This window comes from Carassius carassius, chromosome 17 (assembly GCF_963082965.1).
Source record: "Carassius carassius chromosome 17, fCarCar2.1, whole genome shotgun sequence".
Lineage (NCBI taxonomy): Eukaryota > Metazoa > Chordata > Actinopteri > Cypriniformes > Cyprinidae > Carassius > Carassius carassius.
The window spans coordinates 6,381,960-6,396,810 of NC_081771.1; the positions used below are offsets into that span (position 1 = coordinate 6,381,960).

General features: G+C 37.1%; 2 protein-coding genes across 4 annotated transcripts in view; one reads left to right on the plus strand and one right to left on the minus strand.

Annotated features, from left to right (window-relative positions):
• kcnb1 (potassium voltage-gated channel, Shab-related subfamily, member 1) overlaps window positions 1–5,455 on the plus strand; it is a 38,267-nt gene extending 32,812 nt beyond the window's left edge. For all 3 annotated transcript variants that reach the window (XM_059570586.1, XM_059570585.1, XM_059570587.1), the window contains one exon: window positions 2,993–5,455. In XM_059570586.1, the coding sequence (XP_059426569.1) occupies window positions 2,993–4,921 (1,929 nt within the window). In that variant the 3' untranslated portion in view covers window positions 4,922–5,455. The remainder of the gene's footprint in view (window positions 1–2,992) is intronic.
• A 3,571-nt stretch (window positions 5,456–9,026) lies between these two features.
• On the minus strand, window positions 9,027–14,479 carry si:dkey-7k24.5 (somatomedin-B and thrombospondin type-1 domain-containing protein). The gene is made up of 5 exons (XM_059570156.1): window positions 13,915–14,479; window positions 12,488–12,679; window positions 11,928–12,003; window positions 11,192–11,374; window positions 9,027–10,315 (listed from the first exon to the last, which is right to left on the minus strand). Exons 1-5 carry the CDS (start codon window positions 14,195–14,197, stop codon window positions 10,198–10,200), a joined length of 852 nt encoding a protein of 283 aa, XP_059426139.1. The 5' UTR covers window positions 14,198–14,479; the 3' UTR covers window positions 9,027–10,197.
• Between the last annotated feature and the right edge of the window lie 372 nt (window positions 14,480–14,851).

The window sequence follows — 14,851 nt, forward strand, 5'->3', positions numbered from 1 at the left end:
GACATTATTTACAGATTATCACTTGTTCAGTGGCTCAACTGAGTGCGCTCTGAGAATTTTTGCTGAACCCTTTTAAAATATATTCCCCATTTAACATTCATTGTCACAGTAGTGGACTGTCTTTATTTTAGTTGCCCTTTTCATTAAGAATACATTAAGAATACTTTGTAGCGCACGTGTGCACACACATGTTTGCCGTAAAAGGCCAAGTTTTTCAGAGGTTGCTCTTTCATAGCTCAGGAGACACAATGAGCATGCCAGTTATGTTTCTTTAATTTAGGTATTAAATTGGTCTCCATTTGAAACAAAACATACTCAAATATCCAACTTTAGACTGCAAAAATATGACAATTTCAAGGTCTGAAATCTAAAGGAAGCATATACGATTACTGGAGTCTTTTTTTTTTTTTTTTTTTTACAAATTTTAGTATTATTGCTCTGTAGGATAAAAACTAACATCTCATTTGTCATTTCTCTTATGGGAATTAGCATGTTGTTCTACTCTAATTGTTTGTCTTTTATAGAGGAGTTTTAATGACCAGAACTGCACTACTAACCACTTTGGACCAATAAAAAACTTTATATCTCTATTCTCTAGCAACAGAATGTACACTGACATTAAAAACATTCAGCAAATGTTTCAGAACAGTGAGGTTAAAACAGAACGGGGATAGGAGCTTATGTGTGATTTAGAGATTGTGGTTGCTGATACCGGTGTGTAAGTAATGCTGTTGAAGCTCTGGCAAGCATATAAATAAAAGGCTAATCTTTGCTGTTTATAGGTTATGGGCTGTTTTTAATCTTATTACCGTTTCCAACTTACCCTCATGACTCACGTGACTGCAGGGTATCATCTCTTCTTAGACACATTAATACACACAGAGAAACACCTACAAATGCAATGAGTCACAAATGATTTTCCATACTATTCATATGAAGGCGAGTCATCTGATAATACTGTCAAAGAGAGATTAGCAAGCTAAAATAGAATATAGAAGAACAAGTTAGGGATTCATAATTCTGTTATGTCTTGGCATCACAACAAAAGCGTGGTTATATAGATGACCACTTTCTCCTTCCCGAACAGTGTATGAGACAACATTTATGCATACTTTAGTGTAAATGTGTTTTTTTTTTTAAGCGCAATACCCAAAACTGATTCATCTTAGGAATCCTGAAATATGTTGCCACCACCATGCTTTGGTTTAAATTCCAAAAAGTTCATTAGTCAACAGTAATCTTACTATATAATATTTTTAGCACATTGCCTATTGTGAACTGAGTTGCTCCAGGCTTTGACCAGAAGTGGACTCCTTCTTTCTACTCCCCCAAAGAGTCTATAAAGAGATTTTTGAGAGTTTCTTTGTCCAAGTTTCTCTTATCTCAGCCAAAGAGCTCTGCAACCTGGTCACTGTTCGGGTCTTGTTCATTTCTCTGACAACTGTCCATCTTATTGAGTTATTTGGTACAAAAGCCTCTGTGTAGGCTTAGTAGTGTTAGGATTGTGCCACAGTTTTGCCATTTTTTTTTTGTAATGGACTTTATGTTCTGTTCTGACAGAGGTTTAGAGCTTTAAGGGTTTTTTTTCTGGAAAGTTCCACAGGGTACCATTCTGCATTTAGACAGCAGATCTTATCTGATGATTTAGTTGAGAGACTAACACAAGTGTTCCAATCTCTAAAGATAATTAAGTACCCAATTTAGATGTTTAGTTGAATTTATTAGCAAGTGATTTTATTACTAGGTGTTTTAGTGTATTTTTTTTTCCAATAAGTAGACTTTGTTGGGGATTTAAAGAAGCGTTTGTCTTACAAACTTCTTGTTTTGCTGGTTATTGCATTATGCATTACTACTTTATACTGCAATATATATATTGTCAGTCGCTATGATTTACCAAGACCTTACTTACTATTTTTTCAAGCTCATTCTCTGTTGGCCTCAATTTAATTAATCCTGACTACGCACCTATAGTGAAAATTAAAGAAGAAATCCCTTAGTGGAAACTTTGTATTCAGTACCACCATACATTTTATCAGACATTTCATTCAGCTGTCTTGGTTTAAGCACCAATGTTGGGTTGTAGCTACCACTACACTGGTGTATCCAGTGTTTTTACCAATATGTAAGCAGTGTTGTGCCTGAACGCGTTCATTGAACGATAGTTCATGAACTCGTTCATATTTTGGGCGAACGTGAACTGAACGTGCTGTATTAATGCCTGATGAACGTTACTGTGAACTCGTTCATTCTGGTGTCTGTGAACGGCACGCTCTCTCAGGTTAACTTCGTTCAATAGGGTGCCAGATTTCTATAGAGCCTTCCAGGCGAAAACCCGGCTAAAACACACCGTAAACGGGTCTTAATATGTAGCGGAAAAACACCCAATCTGGCAACACCAGCCACCAGTGTTGCACTGCCGTCCACCGCATGCGTGACGCGTCATCAAAAAAAAAAAACAGCAACCGACAGCAGCATGTAGCAAGAAGGCGTATGATCATTTAAAAGAATTTTATGATGTTTATGACAAGGTCGGTGAGAATGGGAGACAAACCATTAAAGCAACAATGGGGAAATGCTGTCCCCTCAATGCTAATGTAAACCCTGGTAGGATAAGGATTCAAAATTGGATATGAAGATGAAATCTGACGCATAGCTTCATTGTTAAAACTGATAAAATAATTGCTGTCTGTGATTCTATATGGGCTGTGGCAATAATTTTGAAAAATAAAAGCTAGCTGCAACGTATGGAAAAAAAGAACTATGAACTAGTTCATTTTTGGAACTGTGAACTTTAGTTCAAAATTTTGTAGTTTGAACTATGAACTGAACTAGTTCATTTTAAAATTTGTGAATTGAACTTTGAACTAGTTCATGTAGAAAGTGAACTTTTCCAACACTGTATGTAAGAGATCATGAGACACAAACCTCAGTATTGAAGGTTTTTCCTGTTTTCTAATGGTGGATTTTTTTTGTTTGCTTTTTTGCCTTTCAGATCTTGGCAATCATTTCTATTCTATTCATCGTGCTCTCCACTATCGCTTTGTCTCTTAACACCCTCCCAGAGCTGCAAGCGACAGACGAGTTTGGTCAGACAACTGATAATCCCCAGCTGGCCCATGTGGAGGCGGTGTGCATCGCTTGGTTCACCATGGAATATCTTCTTCGCTTCCTTTCCTCACCAAACAAATGGAAATTTTTTAAAGGTCCCCTCAATGTCATCGACTTGCTGGCCATCCTACCATATTATGTCACCATATTCCTGACCGAGTCCAACAAGAGTGTGCTGCAATTCCAGAATGTGCGGCGGGTGGTGCAAATCTTTCGAATCATGCGGATTTTGCGCATCCTCAAGTTGGCACGTCACTCCACAGGGTTGCAGTCACTGGGCTTCACGCTACGACGGAGTTACAATGAGCTGGGTCTGCTTATCCTCTTCTTAGCAATGGGGATCATGATATTTTCGAGTCTAGTTTTCTTTGCTGAGAAGGACGAGGATGACACCAAGTTCAAGAGCATCCCTGCCTCCTTCTGGTGGGCCACTATTACCATGACCACTGTTGGATATGGGGACATTTACCCCAAGACACTTTTGGGTAAGATCGTTGGTGGACTCTGCTGCATAGCTGGAGTGTTAGTCATTGCCCTACCCATTCCCATCATCGTCAACAACTTCTCTGAATTCTACAAGGAGCAGAAACGGCAAGAGAAGGCCATAAAGAGACGGGAGGCTCTAGAGCGAGCCAAACGCAATGGCAGCATAGTGTCCATGAATGTTAGAGAGGCATTTTCCCGTGGAGCAGAGCTTCTGGATGTGGTGGTCATGGACAAAGGTGAGAGAACCCAGGACAACCATCTCTCACCCAGTCGATGGAAATGGTCATCCAAGCGGGCAGCTTCAGAGACCAGTTCTAATCGCTCCTTCAATCCAGACCAAGGTTCACCTAGCAAGGCGGGAGCTTCTAGTCCACAGAGGCTTAATGCACAGAAACTAGAAGAGATGTATAACCATATGGCAAAGACTCAGTCACAGCCCAACCTGAACTCCAAAGACAGAGGTTCATCCCGAGCAGGCCATAGAAGGGATGAAATTGAGCTGGGAGCTTTGCCAGGTCAAGGAGGCGACCCAATGATTGGGGGTCGTGAAGGGGTGGTAGATTTGAAAAGTCTGTCAAGCATTGACAGTTATATCAGCTGTGCAACAGACTTCCAAGAGAACCCACGATTCCCCTACAGTCCGGCAGGAGGTCTATCCCTCCCAGAGAGCTCTCGGTTCTCCCACAGCCCTGGTTCTGGCCTCTCTGGGCGGGTCAGTGCTAATCCAAGTCTGCAGACTACATTGGAGCATGAGACTATGCTCAAACCACCATGTTCTGGTTCTAGACCTCTCAACAGTGAGGGTTTGCGGCAACAAGGACTTCTCGGAAACTCTCATAAAATGCATTCAGTTAGGGTGAATCATCGTAATTGTGGGGAGGCCAGTCCATCAGGTGGTCCTCTATCTGACAGCTCTATTCTTTCTGACCACTCCATCATAAGCCCCGAGGTGTCTGTCTATACAACAGCCAGCAGCAGGACTCCACCTAAGACACCAGAGAGAAAAGCATTCACCCCTGCAGTCTTCACTTTTCATGATGCATCCATCAGCAAGTACATTGATGCCGACACAGATGACGAGGAGCACTTGCGCGAAGGTGGCCCATCGGAGCGCCTGCTGGGTGGCCTGAGCTCCAAGCCTCGGCCCAGTGGTTACCAGGGCACCGTCAACCACTTGGAAGCTGCCCAAAGGCTGCTCGGTCAGAACTGCCTATTCCCACTGAGAAGTAGCCCAAGTGTTGGCCATGAGAACCATGTGGCTTCAGAGAACTCACGAAAGCCTAAAGGGGACAGGGGACATTCCAACGCATTTGATAAGGGCCTCTGAGTCCTCAGGGTCATAAGTTGGACTCCAAAGGGAGTCCAAGAAGGGAAAGAAGGCCCAGTTCAGTCAAGGACTGACTAATGTACAATGGAGAATCATTTTACGGGCATCTGACCAGGGGGCCTACCTTGGTGACTTTATGCGGGAGAGTTCACTGGAAAACAGTGGTCATCATGTTACATCATTAAGGAACATGATCTTGAGGATGTACTACTGCCTACACCTTTTGCTCTTTTTCCTCTTCTGTAAACAAGCCTGCATCGAACGGCTAAGATAAAGCCAGAGCCGGTCTGGTCTACAGTTGTTTGTGAAAAGAACAGAATGTATTCTAAAGCTTAATTAGTTTTAGACTAAACACTTACCAGACATTTAAATGCAGATGTGCATTGTAAATCAAGGGGGACAGTCCGTCACTGCCCACGTCAGCAAGTCACTGTCCAGAGCCCACCTTAAAGATTAGCATTAGAAACATGTTATACTCTGTTTACTAGTGCACCCTTCCCCTGTCCCCTAATAAACTGGCCTTACTTAACTGCAGTTATGGGTCTGCATACAGTATGAGTGCTTGTTTGCAAGTGTATTTGAAATAGGGAGGGCTGATGGTATGATAATGTGCACGTATAAAGTAATTAACATTCCTGCACACAAGCTCACTCTCCACATCATGTTTGATTCTACTTGATTAATTTATTTTTATATAGACGTGAACATTATCTGTAGAAGTCTGTCTGACATATTTCTTGTCACATATTCACCAGTATAAGAATAAACCGCTAATTGTTTCATCAGAAGAGACCAAAATCTGTTTAAATTTACCTCCCCTCATTTACTTGTGTGTCATCTTTAAGATTTTTTTTCTTCTGATTTGGCAGATTTTAAAAGGATAGCTCACCAAAAAAAATGAGAAAAAAAAGAAAAGTTCTGTCATTGTTTACTTTGTCTCAAGTCATTCCTTTGTTCTATATTTTCTCTTTATAGCACAAATAAGGATTACATTACAGATTACACAGCCAATGGGGTCCGATGTTGTTTAGACCCATATATTCTTCAAAAATATTATTTTTAGTGATCTGCATAATAAAGAAATGCATACACGTTTAAGTGGGTGAGTAAATGATGACAGACTTTTCTATTTTGGGTTTACTATCTCCTTTAAAAAAGGTGTTGTTATTTAAGAAAATAACTGAAGATACGCTTCTTGCTGTGCTTACATGTGTAATATTGTCTTTCAAAAAGCCCATGTTTATGACTGCTTTTTGTAAATTATGTACAAAAAAACAAAACAAACAAAAAAAAAACAATTACGTAGCACATGCATATTGGCAGCCCAAACAGAAGCAACAATGAGAACAAATGGACAACACATACCTCGCCCTGTTGTTACCAGACATAAGTAAATGATGGAAGGCTAGAATTAAATCTGAACAAGATAGAAACTACTGAAAAACTTCAGGTCAATTTAACATTTCACTTAGAATTACCAGTTTCATGGCAGTAGATGCTGTCTCAAACCAAAATATTTCTGAACATAAGAAAAATTTTATATTTCTAAAGTATTTTCTAGATGATCATAGGAAGTGAGGGAGATGGTCTCATACTTTTGCATTGCCGGGGAGAATGTTTATTTTAAAATATATGATTTAATAAAAGGTTTTATGGGGCCTTTTGTGTCCTCAATTGTTATTCAGGCGCAACATACACAGTGTGACCAAGATGACCACCAGTTAATCCCAAACATTTATCCTTTTTGATAGCTAGCTCTGCAATACGGCACATAATGCATGGCCATGTTTACCTCCAAATTAAATACAATCCTTTCATACTGCACAAACTTAATATCCTTAAAAGATTAGATCCTTATCTCCAACATTGCCATCCACACCATTCTGTAACCACATGCATACACATAGTCCAGCATGTATTCACAGGTATGTAGACAATGTCATGAAGATGACTATATCTAGTTTCCATGGTGACCACAAGCCCTCCCTGCTATAATGCTCAAGTCCTATTTGAAAACCGGGCTAGTGAGGGCTAAATAAGATCCAAATCATATACTCAGTTGCATCTGTGTCAACAAATAGCATCACTAGAAGTCCCATTGTCAGAATTAACAAGTCTTTAAGAATATGTATGTCTGTGCATTTGTTATCAGGGGAGTGCGAAGATAATGGGGGGAATCTCGGCCTCTCCCGAGACTTGTGAGTGTGTGTACGCTTCCATCCTTGTCTCAACGATTTTGAGTTGAACTGAGGTGTGAACGGAATACCAATTTTCTGCAAGAGAGTGGGAGGAGGGTGTGATTGGGAGGGAGATTAAAAAAAATCTGCAAATGAGAGGGATCTTCCCTCTCTCCTCAAAAAAGAATAATTTATGAATGCAGCGATGTGTACTGCTTACTGTACTGGTGGGAAAGGAAGCTGCTCTCTGAGTGCTAAGGTCCCTTGCCCCACTTGTGGCCTTTTATGTGGATATTATATAATATCCATGATCTGTTGGGTGTATGCTCCACATTTAATGCCCTATTCATTAAGTAGATTCATATGGAGAAAACATAGCACTAAAATGTGACATTACTGAAGCCATTCATAACTCTCTTTCCTGTCTCTGTGTTAGGCTGTGCCCTGAAATCAATGTCAACTCTGGGTTTTTTGTAATGATCCATGGGTGAATCTCACAAAGAAATGTCTGACAAATATCCCCCCAAAATCAAACAAACCATTATTTAATATGGTTATTTTTTATATATACATATATATATATATATTGAAAGAGTCCCCCCCATAGATATATGGGGGATGTAAAATTAAATATATGATTTTTTAGACCAAGTGAATAATTATATATATATATATATATATATATATATATATATATATATATATATATATATATATATATATATATATATATATATATATATATATATATAATTTTACGTTTCCCCCCAGAATTTCAGAACCACAATATGTCTTGATGTTTTGCTTTTGAAAACATGCTTTTTTCTTTTTTTAACTGCATGCTAAAAATTTGAAGTTGGACTAAAAATTAGAAAAACTGCATTAATATAATACATATACATTTAAGGGGTGAAAATCAGAGGAAAATGTTTTTAATTTGTCATGTATAATGTAAAAAAAAACTTACTGGCTCTTAATGTGGCTCTTATTTTCTTTATGCAATATTTAATAAAAAACTAAACAAAACAGAATTTCTGAGATTCACCACCATATAGTCCATGTTAATTGCTCAATCAGAGATGTCAGAGAATAGCACATGTTGTATTATTGAATTATTATATATGTCTCACAGGAAAACTTGCAGTGCAGTGTGCATAGAGCATTTACAAAGATTAGAGTGAATTATATATGGGAATATGAATTATATATATATTATTTTGGGGATATTTTTTGACACCAGTCTACAAACAGTGATGACAATCAGTAATTTGAGTCCAATGTCAGTGTCTTATTGGATGGTTTGATGGCATTAAAGGTGTTTTGTCTAAAATACCCACCCACACAACAGTGCAAGTTGCAGTTCATCATGGTACATTTCTAAAATCCTTCAAATTAAGTGGTATTAAAACTTCTCGGAAACGTGTCAAACTGTGACGACATGATGAAGCTTCCACCATCAACATGGACGCTGTTTGAAAATTAAATATGATTTTGTTCTTTTTGGTTTACAGTAACATTTATTAGATAATCTGCACTTTGACTTTTAATTCAGTTGATTATTAATAAGAGGGTTTGTGATGATTTATGTACTTAATTTCTCATACAAGAAAGCACAACTAAGATTTATTTGAAATTTCTTGTTTTCTTATGAAATTGTACAATAACAGTGGTAACTAGAAGTATGAAATTTAGGAAGTATCTCATGATTTAAAGAAATTACCGTAAACATCCATGTAGAATTTCCAGGGAACTAAAAAAGTGAGCACTGTTTACAATCCCTCCCTTGCCCTAAATCTTCTACAATGTTGTTTGTAGGTCTAAAAGCTGTTTGTTTTGTAATCTTTCTACCTGTTAACTTTCTATGCCGTTGTTTCTGTATGTGTGTTATGTTGTTTAATGCATGTCGTACCTCTGGAAGCTGTAACATGTTCTGTATGTGACAAAAAGCCAATTAATTGTCTTGTATAGGAAAAAGAGCCAAAAATGTGTCAACATGTCCTGAAATCTTTAGATTTCTTTGCAGTATGAAGAAACATACCCTCCCCCCTTGGTTGGCTGGAAATCAAATAAATGATACAGATTATAAATTTTACCTATTATTCTGTGTTGTCATTAGAGTTTACACCCATTAATTTGAATGGCATATCCCTACATACTCCTAAAAAAGTAAAAACCTTAATCACACTTAGAAGTCATTTGCTCTAAATAAAAATAACAAAAGCAATCTAATATTTGTATTTAGTGCTTTTAATATATTACTGGTTAAAATTCATTATTGGTACTGAAAGGAACAGTTCACCCAAAAATATATTTGGCTAAATTTAGCATTGCATGACTTGCTCACCAAAGAATCAACTGCAGTAAATGGGTGCAGTCAGAATGTCCAAACATCTGATAAAAACATCACAATAATCTACAAGTAATCCACACGGACTCCAGTGCATAAATTAATATTGTGTGAAGTGAAAATCTGTGTTAGAAACTAATAATTAAGGAGTTTTAACTGTAAACCATTGCTTCTGGCCAAAATACCAGTCTATTAATATTCTCAGTTCATAATAACACTTCCTCCATTGAAAAAGTCCATCCTCTGTTGTCCTTCGACATTAAAATCCACCAACATGTTCACAAGAAGTTAACTGATGGACTAGAGTCACGTGGATTTCTTGATGTGATGTTTTTATTAGCTGTTTGGACTCTCATTCCAACGGCACCCATTCACTGATGAGGAGGTTACATACACGAGCAAATGATGCAAAGCTAAATTTCTCCAAATCTGATAGAGAAACAAACCCATCTACATTATAGGTGGCCTGAGGGTGAGGGAATTCTCAGCAAATTGTCATTTTTGGGTGAACTGTTCCTTTAATTGTAATATGATGGCCATTAGCATCAGTCTTTTATGTATAAGTGGAATTAACTGTGACTAATATTGAATCTTTTCTTGATAACATACTGTAATGAGATATCAACTGTATCATTTGGCATACAAGCCTAGAGCTGGTTTGAGCTACCAATATAGTCTCTGCACATTCAACTGTCACTTCTTTAAAAGTGTGAAATTTCATGACCCCGTTTAGGCTGACTGAAGTGTGCGAGTTAGATGAAGAGAAAACTGTGTACAGTAGGACAGGAACAGGAGTCTCGTCGACGGACCCGTCTCCACAGCCCTCTGCAGCGAGAATTCCCCACGGCCTGCCACTGCAGAGACAAGCTCCTAAGAGTGAGAGAGTGAGAATGTGATGGAAAAAGATGATAGAGGAAGACAGATAGAGTGATGGCGGTTGTCCTTGAGCTAGGTTAAGAGTTACAACCCTACCTTATGAATAATACAAGCATTTTTTTGTGTTGGCTAATATAAAATATAGTATTCTTAAAAATACTTCATATAAAAATACACCAGCATCACTAGGGATTTAAATTTAGCTCAGATTAAATGGGCAATTGCTCTCTTTTTATTAAAAAAAAAAAACATAAGGCTCTAGAGTGCTCCAAATGAGTGCACAAGTCTTAAAGCAGTACAGGATGTTTTATACACTAGCTTTTGAATATTTAAAGATGTGTCACGGTTCCCTCTAGTGGCCAAGATCTAGTGTCAATAACTTGGAAATACCTGGCCTAGTTCATGTCAGAAGACCATATTTCTTAAAAGATTGATCAAAAGTGACACTAGTAATAAGAAATGTTTCTTAAAGCATCAAATCAGCATATTAGAATGGTTTCTGAAGGCTCACGTGACACTGAAGACTGGAGTAATGGCTGCTGAAAACTCAGCTTTGCATCACAGAAATAAATTGCATTTTAACATATATTTCACAATATTACAGTTTTAACTGCACCTAGTATATATAAAAAAATGTGTTCTTCGAGTTGTAAAGTTGTCTATATGCTCAGTTCTTGGTAGGATTGACTTCTGGTATTTCCTGTCAGTGTTTTTTGCTCTATGAAAAGATGCATTTTATCACACTAGTCTTATGTGAACATGTATAATGTCTCAGGGCAATACTTTTGAAACAACTATTTAGACATTTCTAATTCTAATGGGGAGTGTCTAAATTATTGCACTTAAAAAAAAAGGTTTCTCTGCACTTACCCATCCTGTCCCATGTTCTCCCCGTCCCCGGAGCAGAAACGTTGGCCCTGGGCCAGTGCTGGTGGCTGGCACTCCACACACACCTGATGTCCCTCTTTCAGATAGCGCATCCAGCGAGTGTGTGGACTGAAACTGTGTTGACAACCCACAGTCAGGGACGTGAGTCTGAACTCCACACAGTAACTGAAGTGTGCACATACAGACACAAATACAGTAAAAACAGTATATAAAAACATACAAGTATGATTTTTTTAATTTAAACATTTGACAAGGATGCATTAAAATAATCAAAAGTCATCTTACAAATATAAACATATTATATTTCAAATAAATGCTGCTTTTCTGAAATTTATATTCCTCAAAGAATCCTGAAAATAGATATATCATGGTGTGCACAACAATATTAACCAACACAACAGTTTTTAGTGTTCATAATGATAATAAATGTTTTTTGAGCACCAAATCAGCATATTAGATTGATTTCTGAAGGATCATGTGACACTAAAGATTGGAGTAATGATGTTGAAAATTCAGTTTTGCAAAATCTTCAAAATATTGGAAAATTATTTACATAAAATCTTAATGTTGCACAATAATACTATATTCTGTACTGTTTTACTGTATTTTTGATCCAATAATTATAGTTTTGCTGTGATTTGTGAGATCTTACATATGTTATAAAAAATAAAAAAGGACATTTTGTTACTTTTATTAGTCTTGGATTGTCAAATCTTACCTTGTGATATTGTTGTCCAAAATCTCCCTCTTTTTCCTTGCATTCCCATAGCCACCTGTGGTGATGAGAGCTGGGACTGCAAAATAATGAGACGGAGGAGTAGGAGAAAGATTAAGGAAGAGAGATTTTAATGCATATGTGCCCCCATCCTTCACCTGCGGCCTCATAAGAAGGTTCAACTCATTTTCAAAAGCCCACGGTTGCTCAGGATAACAGGCGACATTTAGATTGCTGCTTTAGTGCCACTGATGAAGATGATTACAGTTCATCATTTGATTACAGTCAGAACCAGTCTGTGCACTGATAATGTGATTATATAAGATAAATATTCACTCAGATAAATGGGATGTAATGTGTACTGTGGATTCCATTCAGGAGTAACAATTCAATGGAAAAATAATGGTTGTATAAATCATTTTAAATACATTTCAGATGCTTTTATTATGGATCATAAGGGTTGACCTCAGACCTTTTGAGATACTATCCATTTTTGTTCTTGATATGTGACATTTGTGTTGATGGATGGCAAATGGCTTTGCTTAAGCTTTAGATTTCCTTACCTAGTGACTGCAGACAGGGGCCATGCTGGTCGTGGTACTCTGCGCAGCCTGCAGTCTGATATAGAGAGGGACAGGGTTCGCCTCCATTATGTGCTTCCCGAATCACCTGTCTCTGCCTGGTGCGCAGTGTGGGTTTACACGGCTCCAGACAGCCAGACCACACGCTCCATTCACTCACTACACAGGATATGGCTAAAACACACATAGTAGATGTAGAAACCAACGCATTCATAACCACAAATGTAATAAACAGCAGCAGCAGCAACAGAATTTTTTTTTTTATATCATATATTTTATCTTTTTTTTTTGTGACCATTTTCCACCCTCCTTCTGAAACTTCAAAGTACACAGGCTTTTTTTGCTGTTGTTGTTATTATGCCTTTAAGGCTTGTTATGAGGTTTAGTGTCTCCAGTGTAGTTTTTAACTGAACCATTACACATTACACTGTGACAGGATCACACACCAATCTGCAATGAAAAGATGTTTGAAAGCTTTTGTCCTCCAGTGCGTTAAATAATAAAAAGCGGAAACATTTGTAAAGTACAACAGTGAGAAGTTTTCAAAGGCCACAGAAATTTGGTTTTGTATGGATGCATGCAACAATGCCTGCTCACTACATTTTTTATTAAATGCACAATGCTGCTGCCAATTAAGATTTACTTAAACATACATTACTCAAGAGATTCATTTGGAGCATAAAGTAAAATGTGAAACAAGAGATAAAATATAACTTTTATTCAGCAAGGATGCATTAAATTGATTAAAGATGAGAGTAAAGACAATTGTGTTACAAAAGATTCAATTTTAAAACAGTGCTGTTTTATATCTATGTATCATGGTTTCCACAAAAAAAAAACCTTAAGCAGCACAAGTGTTTTAAAAAAAACAGTGATACTGATAATAATATGAAATGTTTTTTTTTTTAATGTTTTTTTTTTTGAGCACTAAATCAGATAATTAGAATGATTTCTGAAAGATCATGTGAAGACTGGAGTAATGATGCTGAAAATTCAGCTTTGCATCACAGGGAAAAAAAACAGTTATTTTAAATTGTAATATTATTTTACAGTATTACTGTTTTTACATAATTTTTTTTTTCAAATAAATGCAGCCTTGGTGAGCATTAGAATCTTTCAAAAACATATATCACACTTTTATATATATATATATATATATATATATATATATATATTATTCACAATATTTTAAACTCATAAAAATCTTGATGTTAATAAAGTGTTCCAAATATTTTATAACTATCATATATTAATATTATTGTTATTGTTTCTAGGAAAAAAAAGTATTTAAAACATAGCTCTGGATAAAATCTAATAAAATCTGGCACCCATTACTGACATGGCCTATCCGTTGAATCGGTTTTAGAATTTTAAAATATAAAATCTGAAAAATATAAAATTCTAGAAACCTGGACAGGCAAGGTCATAGTCGTGACAACAGTCCAATGTGGTCTTGCATGCCTGGTCGCAGTAACATTCCCCATAGGAGCGATCTTTCCTCCAGTCTTCAGTAATACATGACTGGTTTTGTCCAATGCAACACAGTCCCGTATCCTGACAACCTCCTTCACTCTGGGACACCAGTGTTACCAGCAGAGCAAGGTACAAAACCATCCATGAGCGTCTGGAGCTGCACGCTGACATGATAATGGGAAGCCTGAATATGTCGCTCTCCACATCTGAAGAGCTCATGCATGTAATTGACTTCTACATCTTGCTGCACCTCTGAGCTGGACTGTGACATTTACTGTGCCTGTTTTAGATGACACGCTTCTGTCAGTCAGAGAATTTGGTTTTAATTTTTTTTGTCTCATGGCACTTAAATGAAAAGTTTACCCAGAAATGTGCTTATAATATACTTATACTCAGGCCATCTGAGATGTAAATGTGTTTCTTTCTTCAAAAATGTAACATTACATCACTTGCTCACTATTGGATCATCTGCAGTAAATGGGTGCCGTCAGAATAAGAGACCAAACAGCTGATACAAACATCAAAACAATCCACAAGTAAGACTAAAGTCCATCTATTAACATATTGTGAAGTGAAAAAAAAAAATGCAGGTTTGTTAGAATTCATCATTAAGATGGTTCTAAAGAAAGGGGACTTCAAAAATCACGGCCTGTATAAATGACAAAGATTTAAAGTAATGAATGACCTAAAATATTTTGCACTTAGCCAATAAAATGTATATAAGATCTTATGTATGCAAGTTTGTTTTGCATTTACAGTTGTTAGATGAGTTTTTCTCTGGCTGACAACCCTCTTCAATGTTTCCTTAGTTGGCCAGGATTGCCCACTGATGCTGAAACATGTGAAAAGAGAGGATTAAATGAATTCCTGTAG